Raw genomic sequence first — 19,809 nt, forward strand, 5'->3', positions numbered from 1 at the left:
CCTCAATGGTGGGAAAACCGCAACCTGCACTGCTGCTGCTAAGTCATTTCAGTCGTGTCCGACTCTGTGCTACCCCATAGACGGCAGCCCACCAGGCTCCCCCGTCCCTGGGATGCTCCAGGCAAGAACACTGGAGTGGGTTGCCACTTCCTTCTCCAATGCATGAGAGTGAAAAATGAAAGTGAAGTTGCTCAGTCGTGTCCGACTCTTAGCGACCGCATGGACTGTGTAGCCCACCAGGCTCCTCCATCCATGGGATTTTCCAGGCAAGAGTAGGGTGCCATTGCCTTCTCCGGCAACCTGCACCGCACACGCCCAACTCAGTGAGCACGCGCAGTGTGTGCGTGCGCATCCGTTGCTGCGCATGCGCCTTGGTGCGCATACGCCTTCCTGAGCGTTCTGTGAGGAGCGTTGGGCCTGAGACGGGTCTGTTTATTCAGTCCCGGTTCTTTCTCACTACTTGAGACTCACGAGGTAGGTTAACAGATCTGTCCTGTCTGGAGTTTAAGTGTGTGTGCGTGTGAGGGGGAGCCAGCAAGTTTTGCGCGGGTTGAGTAGTGTGATCTAGGGCCTTTGAGGAGGAAGGCCCTCAAGGTAGTCATCTTTCTCCTCACAAGTGTTGCGACGCCATAGTTCTTGCCTTGGTGGCCGAAGAGGAAGGGCAGTGGGCAGAGGAGGGCAGGGGGTAGGATGATGGTGGGGGGAGACTTGGGGTGCTATTTGAGATATCTGGTTCACTGGGGCCCTGGAACTGACGACAGAGCACAGACTCTGGGGCCGGCAGTGGGACCTGGGGAGGGGGCGGGGTGGGCGATCTAAGGAAAGGCCTAGAAACCGGACCGCCGTGGGGTTGTGACTGTATCTCGGGTTTTGTGGTAAGGTGCCGAGAGAGAAGTGTACCGGTTGCTCTGTATGCAGCCTCACCTCAGCCCCAGACACTGAGAAAATCGCCATAGTCAGGCTGTAAAGACTGAGCCTTTCTTCGTGTTCCAACTGAATTCCAAGGGAGTTGGGGAAAATAGGTCTGGTGAATAGGAGTGTGACATGAGCAGTAGTCCTGAGCTTTTAAATTCCTAGCAGCATTTCACTAAATATCTTCATGATGGAGAATTCTGTTGTGAAATCAAACGTCCTCCCAAACATTCAGCCTTCTTGTGTACCTTCAGGTGATTTCTCTGCCAGCTTCGCAAAGACACAAATGGCTTTGCAAGCGACTGTATTTGGTGTAATTGAAATGCATGTACACTCATACTTAACCAGAGTTTTCTTTTGAAAGTATTTTCACATTAAAAAAAAATAAGTCAACATAAGGTCATAAAAGTGATCAAATGTAGCTGTACTCTTAAATACATTTTCTAAGTCACAATATTCTGCTTTCAGGGAGAAATATGAGTGAGCAAGCGGCATCAACATTGGGACCTACAAAGCAAGATTGCTCCCAGGTGGATGAACCTGTGGTTGTGAGTAACCCTACCATTTGATGTATTCTATTAGCACAAGTTTTTTTTTGAGAAAATCATGTTAAGTAGTACAGATGCAGTGGTCTTCTATGCTGATAAAGGGTGAGAATTTGTCTTAGGAAGGAACATTGATCCAGATATATTATAGTCTGGCGTTGCCTGGATGATTATACTGTTAAATTCCCTGGAAATGTGCCCAGTGACTCCCTCCTCCTGCTAATTAACAACAGGCTGCATACTTCCATCCCAACATAGATTTAAATAACTTTCAAAGTCTTCCTGGGTAACTCTTATGGGAGCTAACTCTTCTCTGTGGGAAGAGTAACTTTATTAAAAGTAAGTACATAGAATTGTGTTGAGAAAATGTTGTTAGGTTTACTTATGCTCAGATACATGTATGTATTATGTATATTTATGCTATTAGATGTGTTAACAACAAAAGTTTTTATTTGCATGCACACTCTACTAGGACCAGCAGCCCAGTGTTGAGCAACCTCAACAAGAGAAACCACCAGCTGAGATTCAGGATATCACACCTAGAAAGGAGGAAGGAGAGGATCCAGTGAATCGTGATGAAGAAGAGGAGAAGGATCCCTTTGAAGGTAAAGTGTATCTGTGCCTCATGCCTTAAGACATAACCAGTAGGAAGAGGAAAGGAAACATTAGAAAAGGACTTCAGACAGTTCCTAAAAAACTGAGGAGAGTATAGTTGGCAGGTCAGTGTGGTCGCTCAAATTTTCCCTTGTTTTCAAGACAAAGAGAAGGGGGCAACTAAGTTGTCTGAGGACAACCCTGGAAAAGGAAAATGGTAATAACATTCGGAAAATTCTGCTTTCCTTTTTCTCCAGCAAAACATTCCCGGAATAATGCTCCTGAGGTTCTTATTCATCACATTTTTAGCATACTAACCTAAGGCTTTTAATTCATAACACCGAGGGAATGAATATCATCATTCCCTTGTTTATATTGTATGCTTTACAGCTGAATTGATGCATTTTTTTTTTTAAAGATTCTGGCCTGGAAGCTGATCTCCAGCAATTGGCTTTGGCAAAGACTGGGGGTGAAGGTGGAGATGGTCCTGATGTCAGGGAGGAGTTTGCATCATATACAGAGCCTGTTGAAGTGCCAGAAGCAGGTATGTCATCCATTCAGAAAGTAATTTATGTGGTTTCTGTTTTTCAGAATATTATATCTTTACTAATATAGAGGGAACATTATTATTATTTTAATAATAGAGTTCACATATTCTTTGAAAGATAGTTCAGACCCCAGATGCCTGAGTGCCTGACTTACAGACTCAAATAAAGAAACAGACAGGATCAAACCCATATCGAATTGAAAATAGGAAACCGTTTTCTTCTCTTGAGTATAAGTACTTTAAGCAACAGCTAATAATTTTCAGGTTCTTTTATAATTTCTGCTTGTAGCAAATATAGAATGCATTTGTAATAAATATCAGTTTATATGAAATATGCTTAGGCAGCCAAGTAGGTTCTAGTACCAGCTTTAGCATAATGTATGTGATTCTGTGAAATCCCTTAACTTCTAAACTCAACTTTACTCATGTAAGTTGTGAATTCAGAACAGATACACGAAGATGCTGATTTTTCAATGCTAATTTTTGCATTCTCTGATTCTCTTTGATGGAATGCATACAAGAATACTCTGTTTTGTATGATGTATTTATCATAAAATATCATCTTGAGTCAAATTCTAACAGGGGGATTGAGATTTCATTTTCTGACGGGGGACACATGTACACCTGTGGCTGATTCATGTCACTGTATGGCAAAAACCACCAGACTATTGTAATTAGCCTCCAATTAAAATCAATTAATTAATTTTTTTAAAAAAGAAAATGAGCCAACATTCTGCTTGATGTATGTTAAATTCTCTAGCTCTTTAAAAAATAGTTGCATTTTAAATCCTTTCCCCAGGGAAGCATGAAATGACTGAATAATAAAATGCCCAAAGATAGTCTAGTTTCCTGTTTCTGTGGCTGATCAAGTTGAGAGAGTGCATTTAGTCAGTGATATTCAAGGCAGGTGTGAGTACGATACATATGCTAAGCACACTACCTGCCCCCACGTTTGGTCTTTTTTTTGTGGGGGGTGGGGGGGGGGAAGTTGCTTATTTTAATTGGAGGATCATTATTTTAATATACTATGAAGGTTTGCCATATACCCACTCTCGCTCTTAAAGAACTAATAAAAATCTGAGCCTCATGATATAATCATCTCTAACTGTATCAAGTATGTTATTTTTCCTCTTTGGTACATGAGTTTAAAAAGTTTTGAAGGCCAAAAATTGTAACTCTAGTTCTTCCCGCGTAATCAACTTAGTATCTTTCACATACGTGTTTTCCAACTTGATGACAATAAATTCCATGGTTCTGATTTTAAAGGAGGAACTTCATAGTTAGGGAAGAATTTACAGTGTATTAGCCTTCTAAATATTTTCACTTTACATTTTTTTCCCTTCCTTTTGAACAATTAGATGAAAATACAACTTTCAGACGACTTTCAAGTAACTACAGAACATGATTAAAATGTTCTCATAGAAAAATCTTAGCCCTAAATATGTGTGGTATTTAAAAAGAAAAATACATAAATTACAAGGTACATAAATATAAAATCCTACATCCAACATAAAAGGTAAGAGAAAGAGCAACCGAATGAACCTAAGGGAAAAAGAAAAAGATACTTATTAAAAGACAGGTATGAAGTGTTAGGAAGAGGAAAATAAACTCAACTAATAAATAAAGACAATGTGCTAGTTTACATAATTTTTAATATATATATATACACACACACATTTTTTAATATTCTTTTCCATTGTGATTTATCACAGGTGATTGGACATTAGTTCCCTGTGCTATATAGTAGGACCTTGTTGTTTATCCATTCTGAATGTAATAGTTTATATCTGCCAACCCCAAACTGCCAGTCCATTCCTCTCAATTTACATAATTGTGAAGCAAATGGACAAAGCCCAAGTACACATAATTAGAAATATGAACAAGACACTAACAGTTAGTATATTACAGAATTAAAACAGTATAATCTGGAACTCAAATATTTTCAGAATATTGATGAAATGGCTAGTAGGGTAGAAAAACATATTATTTAACATACCCCACAGTAACTAAATAACTAAACATCACAAATACCGCGGATGAACTTTTGAAATTGTTCAGAGTTTTCTCTCAAAAGCCATTACCATTTAGAAACAAAAAAATCTGCTTTTCCAGATTTTCTTTCTGTCTTCCTACTTGCTTTTCTCTCTCACTCATACTCCTTCTTGCTCTCCCTTTTCTTCTCTCCTTTCTTTGTTTTTTTTTTTTTTTTGGTGTGGCTGTGAGAAACAGACCTATTTCTGCTTCACATTTTGATGTCACCATGTTGCCAGTGATAGTAATGGCTTAAAATTAGTGTCACCATATAATGTATTATAGCAACTGGAATGCTTTCCAGGGAGAAAAGAAACGTTTAGAATTACCTGAGGGCCACAAGTAAGAAAGGGGACAGATGTTTAACCGACTTAAAACCACCATATCAGGGATAAATTAGAGCAAATGAAAATGTCTACACTTGTCCACAGTAGAGAAGAAACAAATGTAATACTGGCCATTTTATTTACTTCACTTAAGCAGTAACAGAGATAACAACTGTTTAGCTATCCTATATTTGGAATATTATTTCAAACCAATGCATTTAAATGATACTTTTTTGGGATTTTTTGTTTCAGTTTTTGTGTATTTTGTTCTTAGGGTGCTTTTTATTTTACTGAATGTGTACAGTTTTGCCTTCTACTGAAAACTACCTTCTGATAGGTTCCATTGATTTCATTTGTTCTGAACTCAGTGTCCTTATTTTCTTGTATAACTAGGAAGAGTAGTGTGTTTTTAAAAATACTGGTATTGTGCCTGAAAAGTCTATAAAGTCTCTAGAGAGGATTAACTGAAGGTAAGCCAAAGGTCGCCCTTAGTGTTCCTGTTTTAGTCCATTTTATAAAACTACAACTGTAGTGAACTTTGTATACCTCTCCTGTCATCGAAATAAAGTTCTGCTAAGTAACTTTAATGTTTTAATGTTTATATTATAGGTGAAGGGGAACCATTTGCTTGAAAGAAGATAAACAGAAACCATCTATGCTGCTCTTATCTTCTGTATTTGACTGTTAAAGTTCGGTCAATAAAGTTTCATTTTCTACTTGCACATTTTTTGTTAAATTTATCTGTGGGTATTTAATGTTATTGAAAATTCATGGTTTGTGATTTTTATTGTCTAGTTGAGGATGTATGTAGAGATAGAATGTCTATATATAGATTTTCTGTCCCACAATTACTCTAAATATGCATATTAATTCCACAAATTTAGATCTAGATTAGTTTTGCTTTTCAAAATATACTATTATATTTGAATATCAACAGTTTCTACTGGCTTAAACCTTAAACCCGTCCTCATTTTGCAGCATTGAACAAACCTGGCCAGAATAGTCTTGACTAAAGCAGGTGATAATCGGCATTTTTCCCAATAGGAAATGAAAAATCCTCTCCATTTCAACCTGTTTACGTTGCTTTTTTGTAGATATACTTTATCAGAGTAAGTTCCATTCTATTCCTAGTTTGCTGTCTTGAATATCGATTAATTTTCATCAAACACTTATACTGCATCAATTGTGATGATCATAGAATTGTTTTCCCTCCATTTTTCTATTAATGTGGTGAATTGCATTGGTAACCTTATACACGTAAACCACCCTTGCACTTCTAGGGTTAAAAAAAATTGGGTCATAACATATTCTTTAGGTGTAATCTACATGCTAATGCATATACATACATATATATACCCACAGATAAAAAATTCATAAAAGCCTTTGGTCTTCTCTTGAATAAATGGGTTTACAAAATGTGCCACCCAAATCTCATACGGTGTCCCTGATGAAATCATTGACAGAGAAACATTTTTAAAAACTTAATATATTTGTATTGTCCTATAGAGAAATGGAATGCCAAAGCCATTGTTAGAGGTTGTAGGGAGACAGGAAAAGAACTGCTGTCCAATTCCATGGCAAATGGCACAGCATATCTTTCACACATTTCTGACTTGCCTTCCAAGGTTTTTTGGGTGCAGGGAGAGAGCAGCCAGAAACATCTTTTCTTCTCCATGACGTCCTCCATTGGCCTGATACTCACCAGATCTCAGAAGCCCTCCAGTTGTCTGTGAGTGTGTGTGTGTGAATCACTTAGTTGTGTCCGACTCTTTGCGACCACACGAACTGTAGCCCGCCAGGCTTCTCTGTCCATGGAATTCTCCAGGCAAGAATACTGGAGTGGATTGCCATTCCCTTCTCCAGAGGATCCTCCCAGCCCAGGGATCGAACCCTGGTCTCCTGCAGATTCTTTACCGTTTGAGCTACAGGGAAGTCCTCCAGCTGTCTGATTCCTCCCTTACATCCTTATTATTAACATAATAACAAAACGCTTACATCTCTGAGCCCCCATCTGCATCCTTATGCACCAAAAAAATATATTTCTGCAACAAAGGACCTATTCAGATTTCACTCTGCTTAGCGAATAATGGGATTATAAATAGCAGCTGTTGTGCCCTTACAGAGGTATGAAAATCCAGGTCCTAAAGGACAGAAAATGGGAGGTTCAAATCTACCATGAGACTTAAATAAGAGTATCCCATCTTACCAAAAAGTATGTGAAAAAGCCCCTAGGTCATGGAGCTGCCTGACAAGATTAGATCCTAGCTAGAAGAAAAGGGAAAGGAATGAGGGGAACTTCGTGAGACAAAATGACTTGAGTCTTATCTGCTCTGTCTCCTTATTGGCTATGACGTGACATAACTGGGCTTCCCTGGTGGCTCAGACAGTAGAGCATCCGCCTGCAGTGCTGGAGACCTGGGTTTGATCCCTGTGTTGGGAAGATCCCCTGGAGGAGGCCACGGCAACCCACTCCAGTATTCTTGCCTGAAGAATCCCCATGGATAGAGGTGCCTGACGGACTACAGTCCATGGGGTCGCAAAGAGGCAGACACGACTGAGCGACTAAGCACAGCACGTGACATAATGAAGAGTATCAGTACTGGCTCTGACACATACTGAGTGAAGGTGAGAAAGGTATTTACATCCTTTGGATCTGTTTCCCCATTTCTAAAGTGGAAATTACAAGTTCACACTATTTGTTAGGAAGAATAAACAAGATAACATGTGAAGTAGGCATTACATTACAAATGGATTTTGCTTATTCTACTCCATTTTTTCATTTAAACATTTACAATTACAATTCTCTCACAAGTGATACAGATTTTGAATTTCAGGTAGACTATAAGGTTAACTTTTAAAATGAACTGGACTTCAGAAACATATTTTGTCTAAATAAATATATTGATTCAATAGCAGATTCAATAGCTGGTATCAGACATGGCATCCATTCTAAGGTTGGCTTGTTAATGAGGACTGACAAGGCTACCCTAAGTCATAATATGTAGTGAAAACTGTGCTCCTTGCTGTGTGTGATGACAAAATAAGCCAGCATTCTGGTCACGCAACATCACACAACTCAACACCAGACTCCGTCACGTAGTCAGGCAGCCAGTCCCTAAGTCACAGCGCAGGTGCTACAGGGCCTCAGGGCACCACTGCAGTTGTTAGTGTGGCTTGTCACCTTCTATGGGCTTGGCCAGTAAGGAGACAATGAACCCGAAAGGATTCAAATTCTAACTTACAGACAGTGCAGAAGCAATACGACCCTGTTGGCAGTTGCCTTGTCCGTAGTCCCGCGGTTTGACACTGAACTGGAAGGCCTCAGTAAAGGCACTACAGGTGGTGGGTCTCTGCCAGGAAGGAGCCCACAGTTGTGCCCTATGGCACTGAGCAGCTGTGTAGTCCACAGCTGGACTCTCAGCTGGGGCTAGGGAAACCATCCTATGTTCAACGGAAACTAGAGGTGGATGAGGAACAACATTGTGTCACCTCCAGCTGGATGAGGAGGCAGGTGAGAAATGGCCTCATAGCAGCTCTTCATCAGGCTGCTTATCTCCCCTTGCTGCAAGAGCAATCAGGAGGTTCTCTGCCAAGTTTCAAGCCAGCCTGCAGTTTAGCCTTGCCTATGTAGCCTAAGTAAGGACATGCAAGGGCACCAGGACAACAAGACAGAGCCACACCCCTACAGTGTCTGGAACAAGACACAAGGATTTATGTATGGTGCTACAAATATGACACCTATATACTGACTCCTACATGGAGGAGATGCTTTTCCTGTCAGTCATTAAAAATATTCCTTCATTGAGTACACACACATTGATTACTAGCATGTCTCAGGACGTGTCTGCAATGCTTGAAATAACAAGACCAGTGATGTGAGGTGGATGATGGGAATATCACACTGGTGGACCAGACAGACACATAAACAGAAAAGAAGTGCAAAGGAGAAACACAGGGAATGGACCTCAGGGAAAAGCAAAGCAAAATGGTGAGCAGGGTGGCCAAGAAGCAGGAGGAAAGCTAGAAGATAAGGCTCATTCTAAGAGTGAAAGAGGTTATATATAACACAGTCGTGCTTTGACCCAGGCTGTGGATGAGAGTCACAACCTCCCCTGCATCACTGCCCCCTTTGAGGGTGGTGTCTGGGAGTCTAGAGATTCTGAAGGGAGAGAAAAAAAATACATAGTGCAGGGGGTACATGCACCCGCCCTGACAGAGATGCAGGTGCAGCTTGTTACAGTTACCAGGTGGGGATGAGCAGAGTTGGATTCGGTGACTCAAGAAGAAATGTGCAAATGAATGTAAAGGGAGAAAACACATGGAGAATGGGTAAACAGCTCCAACTCCCATTTCTGTACCAGGGTAGGTGCTCCATTCCTGTCGTGAGAAGGCTCCCTGGTCTGAGCTCTGGGAGGGAGTGATGAGCATTGTAAGGACCCACCATCAGCCCTAAGCAGGGGGCACTGAGTGTGTGAAGACATAAGTGTCAGCCTTTACCACTGACAGACACAGAAAGCTGCTTAGTCCTGCTGAGAGTGGGGCTCTGGAAGCTTAGGGAAGCTCAAAGGTAAGGTGGAGGTGGTGGTGGTTGTTCAGTCGCTCAGTTGTGTCCAACTATTTACTACCCATGGCCTGCAGCACGCCAGGCTCCTCTGTCCTACACTATCTCCCTGAGTTTGATCAAATTAATGTCCATTGGATTGGTGATGCTATCTAATCATCTCACCCTCTGTCGCCCCCTTCTCCTCCTGCCTTCAATTTTTTTGCATCAGAGTCCTTTCCAATGAGTAGCTATTTGCATCGGGTGGCCAAAGTTTTGCAGCTTCAGCATCCATCCTTCCAGTGAGTATTCAGAGTTCATTTCCTTCAGGATTGGCGGGTTTGTTCTCCTTGCTGTCCAAGGGATTCTCAAGGCTCATCTCTAGCACCACAATTCAAAAGCATCAATTCTTTGGCACTCAGCCTTCTTAATGATCCAACTCACACATCTGTACATCACTACTGGAGAAACCATAGTTTTGACTCTACAGACCTTTGTCAGCAAAGTGATGTCTCTGCTTTTTAATATGGTGTCTAGGTTTGTCATGGTCTTCCCTGAGGGCTCAGCGGTAAAGAATCTGTTATGCAGCACACTTAGGAGATATGGGTTCAATCCTTGGGTCAGGAAGATGCCCTGGAGGAGGGCATGGCAACCCACTCCAGTATTCTCATGTGGAGAATCCCCTGGACAGAGGAGCCTGGTGGGCCTCTGTCCATGGGGTCATAAAGAGCCGGACACTACTGAAGTGCCTGAGAATTCATGTAAGCTAGGTTTGTCATAGCTTTCCTTCCAAGGAGCAAGCGTCTTTTAATTTCATGGTTGCAATCACCATTTGCAGTGATTTTCGAGCCCAAGAAAATGAAATGTGTCACTGCTTCCACTTCAGTGCAGTTCAGTTCAGTCGCTCAGTCGTGTCCGACTCTTTGTGACCCCTTGAACTGCAGCATGCCAGGCCTCCCTGTCCATCACCAACTCCCGGAGTTCACCCAAACTCATGTCCATTGAGTTGGTGACACCATCCAACCATCCCATCCTCTGTCGTCCCCTTCTCCTCTTGCCCTCAATCTTTGTCAGCATTAGGATCTTTTCAAATGAGTCAGTTCTTTGCATCAGGTGGCCAGAGTATTGGAGTTTCAGCTTCAACATCAGCCCTTCCAATGAACACCCAGGACTGATCTCCTTTAGGATGGACTGCTTCCACTTACCCCCCTTCTATTTGCCATGAAGTGATAGGACCAGATGCCATGATCTTAGTGTTTTAATAGTTGAGTTTTAAGCCAGTTTTTTCACTCTCCTCTTTCACCCGTATCCAAAGGTTCTTTAGTCGCTCTTCACTTTCTGCCATTAGAGTGGTATCATCTGTGTATCTGAGCTTGTCGAGATTTCTCCCAGCAATCTTTATTCCAGCTTTTGAGTCATCCAGTCCAGCATTTTGCATGATGTACTCTGCGTATAAGTTAAATAAGCAGCATGACAATATACAGCCTTGTCATTCTCCTTCCCCGATTATGAAGCAGTCATTTGTTCCAACTCTGGTTCTAACGGTTGCTTCTTGGCCCCCATACAGGTTTCTGAGGAGACAGGTCGAGTAGTCTGGTACTGCCCTCTGTTTAAGAATTTTCTCTATTTGTTGTGATCCACGCAGTCAGAGGTCTTAGCGTAGTCAATGACACAGAAGTAGATGTTTTAGAAAAAGTAGATGCATTAAACATTTAGGAAGGAAAATGGACAGAACTCAGCAAGAATTTGGACTTGAGGTGAGGGAGAGGGAATCGTAAACATGGTTAAGACCAAGTGTCCTGTCATAAAGTACAAAACTGTCATGGTGAATTCTGGAAGTTGGCCAGGTCTGGGAAGAATTCCAAATTAGATTTTTATGTTTTTGAGCTCATGGTCTACATGGATACAATAACCAGTATTTAAATACTTAAAATTTCCTTTTCCTTTAGAAAAAGTATTGTGGTATAATTTATATACAATAAAAGCCAATACTTAAACGTATTACCGTTTGTAGATGTTTGACAAATGTATACCGTGGTGTAAATGCTACCACAATAAAAACGTAGAAAATGTCTCAATGTTCAAAAATGCTCCCTTGGGGCATTTGCCATCAGACTCCTTCCTCCACTCCTGTACCCTGGCAACCACAGATACATTTCTGTGCCAACAGTTGTGCCGTTTCCAGAAATCCATTGGCATGAAATCATATAATATGTAGCCTTCTGTGTCTGGTTTCTCTCATTTGCACAGTTGAGATGCATCCTTGCTCTTACATGCATTAGTTACTTTTTTTTTTTTTTTATCGTGTAGTATTCCTTTGTACAGGTATACTCTTCTGTTTTTCTTACATCTGTATACAAGTTGTTGAATAACTGGGTTGTTTCTACGTTTGGCTATTAGGAATACACGTGTGGAATATTTGAGTGCAGCCCACTGTGTGAGCATGTTTTCATTTCTCTTGGGAAAACTGCCTAGGAGTAGACTTGCTGGGTCATATAAGGCTTCCCAGGTGGCGCTAGTGGTAAAGAACCCATCTGCCAATGCAGGAGACTCAGCTTCAATCTCTTGCTCTAGAAGATCCCCTGGAGTAGGAAACAGCAACCCGCTCTAGTATTCTTGCCTGGAAAATTCCAGGAAGATAAGTCCTGGCAGATTACAGTCCATGGGGCACCAGAGAGTTAAACACGACTGAGCGACCGAACACACACACACATACATGGTAATTTGTGTATCTTAGAATCTAAAGTGTGTCCTCAGTAGACCACGTACACATGGATGTTTTTTTTAACTGTTCTCTCAGTGTCTGCCTTCTGGTTGGATTGTTTTATCTATTTACATTTAATGTTGATACAGACTTACATCTGCCAATGTATATTTCTGTCTCATGTCATTTTCTTCTATGGTCCTCATTTTACTGCTTTCTTTTCCATTCAATGGATAGTTTCTAATGTAGCATTTTAAACTCTTTACTGATTTTCCACTACTTTTAAGTTATTTCCTTAGCTGTATGCCACCATAAACATCTTACTTTATCACAATCAGCTGGAAATTTACACAAATGCTAATGAGATACAGAAACATTATTCCTATATCGCTCTATTCGGCTTTCCCTCTTTTCCTCATATTGTCACATATATAATAAATCCATAAAGGGTAAGCCCATTAATACATTCTTATTATTATTACATTATATATAACATTATGTGATGAAAAGCTGATATACAGCAGGATATCAGGTATCTATTTATAACTTCTGTTATATTCACCCTCTTTGTCATGATTTCTGATACTTTGCATATGTTAGTATGGATTTGACAGCATCCAGATTTGTTTCCTTACCTAATACAACTTTGCTCCAAACCACCTCCTTTGTGCTGCTACTGCAAATATATTACATGCCATATGTTGTTGGCCCAACAATAATTGGGCTTCTCTGGTGGCTCAGACAGTAAGGAATGTGCCTGCAATGCAGGAGACGCGGGTTCAATCCCTTGGTCAGGAAGATCCCCTGGAGAAGGGAAAGGCTAACCACTCTGGTACTCTTGCCTGGAGAATCCCATGGACAGAGGAGCCGAGCAGGCTACAGTCATGGGGTTGCCAAGAGTCAGACATGACTGAGCAACTTCTGCTTTCACAACAATAAATTATGTGATATTGTTTTAGACAGTTGCTTTTTAAATACAGGTGAAAGGAGTGAAATATGTATCCATAAAGAATTTTTCTTCATATAATTAACTTTGCCTGTGCTCTTTGCTTTTTCACATGAGTTCAGATTAACCTCTGAATTCACTTATTGTAGCATGAAGAACTTCCTTTAGTTTTTCTTGTAAGCCAGGTCTACCAACACATTCTCTGAAATTTTTTTTTAATTTGGGCATACCTTTACTTTGCTTTCATTTTTATTTTCTTAAACCACTTTATTGTGGTATGTGTGACATGTAAAAAGCTGTGTACGCACCCGTGAAATCATCACCAGCTTCAATATACAAAACTCAATTGTGTTTACATACTCGTGGTGAATACTCCTAATAAGTTAGAAAATTCCAGTTACAATATAAAAAGAACTTAGGAGTTAATTTAACCAAGGAGGTGTAAGATTTAAACACAGAAAATGACAAAACCAGTTGAAAGAAATTAATGAAAATTTAAGTAAATGGTCACTGACTATCAATGGGCACTAGAGTTTCCCCTAGAAATTTGCTGTCATTGTACACACATCTCTGAGCATGTGGGAATATTTCCCTAAGGCACATTCACAGCAGGGAGACCGCTGGATCAAAGACTTCCTTGGCTAAACACACATGTGTGGAGTACCTACTATGTGCATGTGCCTGACGCTGTTCTAAATGCCAAGGAGGCAACACAGAATAGGACTGACACTTGTCCCTCTTTCATGAAGGCAAATGCTGCTGAGGGTGAGGGCAGGACGGAATGTAAATTCTGATGGGTGCAACCACAGACCCCTGCAAAGGTGTTTCACCAGTTCACACTGGCCTCAGTGAGACAGGGGAGTGAATGTGCCTTTACTGGCATCTGGGTACCATTTGTAGGGTGGGAGGTCTTGGCAGGAGGCTAGACACCTTGTGTCCAGTTCCTTAGAAGAGCCTCAAGTCCACAACTAGGATTGATCCACGTAGGGATTTCAGGGGACGTGAACACCCTAGGTGTCCATACCCTTGGTTGTGACATCACAAAGTGTATTTGACAAAGCATGGGAGGTATCTGACCCATCGCTGGCTCTGCACCCTGAGTGTGCCATCTCTGACCTGGAGATAAGTCTGTGAGCCAGGGATTGAGGGTGCTGAACCCTTGAGGGGTTTACTATGCCTTAGGCTGTGAACTTTGCGGTTTGTAGGACGCGGGGTACCATGGTCTGAGGTCTCTTTGTGGGGCTGCATGGAACATCGTGAAAGAGCTGTATGCGTTCACCATACCAGTGCTCTGTGCAGTTGGGTTTCTCCATGGCAGCTTATGAAGTTGCTAAAATACATGTCGGCCTGTACTTGAATTTCATCTCAGCTGATTTCATGTGTCTTGCCTCATTTATTGAGTCTCTAGAGTTTCAGTTTGGTGGATTGTTTGGTGTCGGGTGTCCAGTGCAGTGAGGTCTGCCAGCTGCTATTTCCTTGGTCCATATCTGGTTGAGTGTATCATTGATATTTGGGTTTTGTGACCCATAGTGTGAGGTCCCTTCCTTTCCCTTCCCTGGCCTTTCCCTTCTCCAGGGGAATCTTCCCAACCCAGGGATCGGACCCAGGTCTCCTGCATTGCAGGCGGATTCTTTACCAGCTGAGCCATAAGGGAAGCCCAAGAATACTGGAGTGGTAGCCCTCCCATCTCCATCGGATCTTCCCAACCCAGGAATCGAACCACGGTCTCCTGCATTGCAGGAGGATTCTTCAACAGCTGAGCTATCAGGGATTGAAACATTTCACATTGTTGTTCAGTGGCTCAGTCGTGTCCGACTCTTTACAACCTTGTGGACTGCAGCATGCCAGGCTTCCCTGTCCTTCACTATATCCCAGAGTTTGCTCAAACCCATGTCCATCGAGGCAATGATGCCATCCAACCATCTCATCCTCTGTTGGTCCCTTTTCCTCCTGCCCTCAATCTTCCCCAGCATCAGGGTCTTTTCCAATGAGTCGGCTCTTCACATCAGGTACCCAAAATATTGGAGCTTCAGCTTCACTATCAGTCCTTCCAATGAATATTGAGGGTTGATTTTCTTTAGGATTGACTTATTTGATCTCCTTGCTGTTCAAGGGACTCTCAAGAGTCTTCCCCAGCATCACGGTTTCAAAGGTTCAATTCTTTGACGCTCAGCCTTCTGTAGGTCCAACTCTCCCATCCATACAGCACTACTGGAAAAACCGTAGCTTTGACGATAGGGACCTCTGTCGGCAACGTAATGTCTCTGCTTTTGAACATGCTGTCTCGGTTTGTCATCGCTTTTCTTCCAAGGAGCCAGCGTCTATTAATTTCATGGCTGCAGTCACGGTCTGCACTGGTTTTGGAGCCCAAGAAAATACAGTTTCTCAGTGTTTCCATTTGTTTCTCCATCTATTTGCCATGAAGTGACAGAACCAGATCCATGACATAATTTTTGAATGCTCAGTTTTAAGACAGCTTTTTTACTCTCCTCTTTCACCTGCATTGAGAAGCTCTTTAGATCCTCTTCCATTTCTGCCATAAAGGTGGTGTCATCTGTGTATCTGAGGTTATTGATATTTCTAAAAGCAATCTTGATTCCAGACTGAGTTTCATCCAGCCCAGCATGTCACATGATATACTCTGCATATAAGTTAAATAAGCAAGATCACAATATAGAGCCTTGACGTGCTCTTTTCTGAAGCTTAAATCAGTCTGTTCTTCCATGTCCAGTTCTAGCTGATGCTTCTTGTCCTGCATACAGCTTTCTCAGGAAGCAGGTAAGGTGGTCTGCTAGTCCCATCTCTTGAAGAATTTTCCACAGTTTGTTGTGATCCACACAGTGAAAGGCTTTCAGTTCAGTTCAGTTCAGTCACTCAGTCGTCTCTTACTCTTTGTGACCCAATGAAACGCAGCACGCCAGGCCTCCCTGTCCATCACCAACTCCCGGAGCTTACTCAAACTCATGACCATTGAGTCGGTGATGTCATCCAACCATCTCATTCTCTGTCATACCCTTCTCCTCCTGCCCTCAATCTTTCCCAACATCGGGGTCTTTTCAAATAAGTCAACTCTTCACATCAGGTAGCCAAAATATTGGAGTTTCAGCTTCAACATCAGTCCTTCCAATGAACGCCCAGGAATGATTTCCTTTAGGATGGACTGGTTGGATCTCCTGGCAGTCCCAGGGACTCTCAAGAGTCTTCTTCAACACCACAGCTCAAATGCATCAATTCTTTGGCACTCAGCTTTCTTTATAGTCCAACTCTCATAACCATACATGACCACTGGAAAACCCATAGCCTTGACTAGATGGACCTTTATTGACAAAGTAATGTCTCTGCTGTTTAATATGCTGTCTAGTTTGGTCAAAACTTTCCTTCCAAGGAGTAAGCGTCTTTTCCTTTCATGGCTGCAATCACCATCTGCAGTGATTTTGGAGCCCCCAAAAATAAAGTCTGTCACTGTTTCCACTGATTCGCCATCTATTTCCCATGAAGTGATGGGACCAGATGCCATGATCTTAGTTTTCTGAATGTTGAGCTCTGAGCCAAATTTTTCACTCTCCTCTTTCACTTTCATCAAGAGGCTCTTTAGTTCTTCACTTTCTGCAATAAGGGCGGTGTCATCTGCATATCTGAGGTTATTGATATTTCTCCTGGCAATCTTGATTCCAGCTTGTGCTTCTTCCAGCCCATCGTTTCTCATGAGGTACTCTGCATATAAGTTAAATAAGCAGGGTGACAATATACAGCCTTGATGTACTCCTTTTCCTATTTGGAACTAGTCTGTTGTTCCATGTCCAGTTCTAACTGTTGCTTCCTGACCTGCATGCACGTTTCTCAAGAGGCAGGTCAGGTGGTCTGGTATTCCCATCTCTTTCAGAATTTTCTACAGTTTATTGTGATCCACACAGTCAAAGGCTTTGGCATAGTCAATAAAGCAGAAATAGATGTTTTTCTGGAACTCTCTTGCTTTTTCGATGATCCAGCAGATGTTGGCAATTTGATCTCTGGTTCCTCTGCCTTTTCTAAAACCAGCTTGTACATCAGGAAGTTCGCAGTTCATGTATTGCTGAAACCTGACTTAGAGAATTTTGAGCATTACTTTACTAGCATGTGAGATCAGTGCAATTGTGCGGTAGTTTGAGCATTCTTTGGCATTGCCTTTCTTTGGGATTGGAATGAAAACTGACCTTTTCCAGTCCTGTGGCCACTGCTGAGATTTCCAAATTTGCTTACATATTGAGAGCAACACTTTCACAGCATCATTTTTAGAATTTGAAATAGCTCAACTGGAATTCCATCAACTCCACTAGCTTTGTTCGTAGTGATGCTTTCTAAAGCCCACTTGACTTCACATTCCAGGATGTCTGGCTCTAGGTGAGTGATCACACCATCGTGATTATCTAGGTCATGAAGCATAGTCAATTAATTTTTTCCCAGAATTCCTTTGCTTTTTCTATGATCCAATGGATGTTGGCAGTTGGATCTCTGATTCCTCTGCCTTTTCTCAATCCACGTTGTACATCTGGTACTTGTCTGTTCACATATCGTTGAATCCTAACATGATGGATTTTGAGAATGACCTGGCTAGCATCTGAAATGGGTGCAGTTGTGCAGTACTTTGAACATTCCTTGGCATGACCCTTCTTTGGGATTGGAATGAAAACTGACCTTTCCAGTCCTGTGGCCACTGCGGAGTTTTCCAAATTTCCTGGCATATTGAGTGCAGCACTTTAACAGCATCATCTTTCAGGATTTGAAATAGCCAGGATTCCATCAACTCCACCAGCTTTGTTCACAGTAACGTTTCCTAAGGCCAACTTGACTTCACACTCCAGTATGTTTCACGTTGTTTCACATTGGCACAACCAAATTCATCAAAAATTGTGAACTTGTGTTTCAGAGGCTACAACAATTCCTACTCAATGTGGGTGCCAAAAAACTTGAGGTCCAAAGTAAAGTCTAAACATTGAAAATATCTACATTCCTTTAAAGACAGGCGTTTACACTTTGAAGTGAAGCCAGGTGACTCCTGAGTCCCAGGTCACGGAGCTGCTGGGCTGGAGGTGTGGCTGAAACTGAGGCAGCCGCAACTTGAGGCCCTCTCCCTGCGTGGAGGGAGGGCCTGCCCCAAGGATGAGAAGAACAGGACCCTCAGGGGTCTCACAGTCTAGCAGGGAGGCAGGCACATTGCTTCAGGCAGCACATATTCATCGAGGCTTTTCTTGGCTCTCTGTGGTGGATACAAGTGGCCCGCCCTCAGAAATCCCTGTGCTGGACTTTACTCTCCCCAAAGGGGAAGGGTAGGGGTGGGAGGCACCCAGTAAACCCTCCTCATAACAACCCAGGACATTCTACAGTGTGTTAGAAGGGGGTGGTGCTGTGATCAGATACATGTAAGTCCTGTAAGGGACTGGTACTGTGGGCAGCAAGGGGGAAAGCTGCAAGTCACAGTATTGAACAGAGCAACCAGGGTGGGCTTCATTAAGGAGCTGATATTTTAACAAAGACTTGAAGGGGGAAAGGAGTCAGCACAGAAGACATCTGGAGTCAGGATATTGCAGAAGAGGGAACAGTGGGGATAAACGCTGGGGGCAGATACTGCCAGGAGGCCAGGGCAGCCGGGAGCAGGGAGTGAGAGTTGAACAGAAAGCAGGGACTACATACCGCGGAACTGGGTAAGCGTCTGCTCTGTCGGCGAACCAACAGGGACAAGCAGGGGTCATAGGTGCTGATGGACATGCCTGTGCCAGGCCTGTGAGGGAGGCAGAGGCAGCACAGGGGGAAAGAGCAGAGACAGCTGAGGTGGGGCAAGCAAGGAGTGAGGAGGATGCACGAGGGGCAGCTCCCAGTGAGGCTGACGGCCTCCCCTGGACTCCACACGCCTTTCCTACCTGTGCTGGTGTCCCTGACTCCATAGACGCCTGTGCTCCGGGCACAGTGTCAGAGACTCCACTGGCAGTCTGAGTTCATTCAACAGTCCATCGTCTGGACACATAGTTGCGGGGCCTACATTGCCACTTGGTCCTTGGGAAACGTTCAGTGACCTGAATGGTGCTCTCGGGATCTTGACCCCAGTTGCACTGTGAGGCTACAACTGTGGCTGATGGGGCAACAGAGTGACCCACACGTGTGTAATGAACCTTGCAGCCTCTTCGATCAGGAGTTTCCAGAATTAGGGGTCATATGAAACATGCAGTCCAATCCCCGCCCCCAAAGGGAAGAGAATCTGATTCCACAGATGTCCTGCTTACTCCATTCTTCTGTGTCGTTGTTAACACAAAAGTAACTGGTCCACGAAGAGCTACACTTTATTGACTGAGTATTTACCTTGAGTCCCGGTCCTTCATTCATTGAGGAAGTAGTTCTAAGCAGGGACCAGACGCTATGTCTCCTCCGACTGTGGCTGGATTGGTTAGGGATGATGGGGACTGTCCCCTGCAAGCAGATGACTGCCACGTGCTCTGTGAGAAAAGCGATGGCAGGATTTAAATTATAGAACTCTGGGAACACAGAAGAGAGCATCTGACCCCTGCCATATGTCCGGGGGTGGGATGTGGTGTGGGTCCCTAGTCAGGACACATTCTCATGGTGGGTCCGGGGTGGGGGGTTCTTGAGGTGGCACTTTGACCTTCCACAGTTTACACACACACAAGCAGAA

The 19,809-nt window shown here is 42.8% G+C and overlaps 1 protein-coding gene across 2 annotated transcripts; it reads left to right on the forward strand.

Annotated features, from left to right (window-relative positions):
• Positions 1-325: 325 nt before the first annotated feature.
• On the forward strand, positions 326-5,677 carry LOC129638889 (P antigen family member 3-like). 2 transcript variants are annotated; one of them, XM_055563611.1, is made up of 5 exons: positions 326-474; positions 1,381-1,460; positions 1,930-2,067; positions 2,470-2,595; positions 5,565-5,677. In XM_055563611.1, the coding sequence occupies exons 2-5, from the start codon at positions 1,389-1,391 to the stop codon at positions 5,595-5,597; spliced, it is 369 nt and encodes a 122-aa protein (XP_055419586.1). In that variant the 5' UTR covers positions 326-474; positions 1,381-1,388; the 3' UTR covers positions 5,598-5,677. The 2 variants fall into 2 exon arrangements, with proteins under 2 accessions (XP_055419586.1, XP_055419587.1); XM_055563612.1 differs by having other exon boundaries at positions 1,930-2,062.
• Positions 5,678-19,809: the final 14,132 nt, after the last annotated feature.

This window comes from Bubalus kerabau, chromosome X, assembly GCF_029407905.1.
Source record: "Bubalus kerabau isolate K-KA32 ecotype Philippines breed swamp buffalo chromosome X, PCC_UOA_SB_1v2, whole genome shotgun sequence".
Lineage (NCBI taxonomy): Eukaryota > Metazoa > Chordata > Mammalia > Artiodactyla > Bovidae > Bubalus > Bubalus kerabau.

Excerpts from the sequence above, each read along its gene's own strand:
- LOC129638889 (XM_055563611.1), top strand. The coding sequence starts at position 1,389 with ATGAGTGAGCAAGCGGCATCAACATTGGGACCTACAAAGCAAGATTGC. Across the intron at positions 1,461-1,929 it reads AGGTGGATGAACCTGTGGTT|GACCAGCAGCCCAGTGTTGA; the intron begins GTGAGTAACCCT and ends ACACTCTACTAG. Across the intron at positions 2,068-2,469 it reads AGGATCCCTTTGAAGGTAAA|ATTCTGGCCTGGAAGCTGAT; the intron begins GTGTATCTGTGC and ends TTTTTTTTAAAG.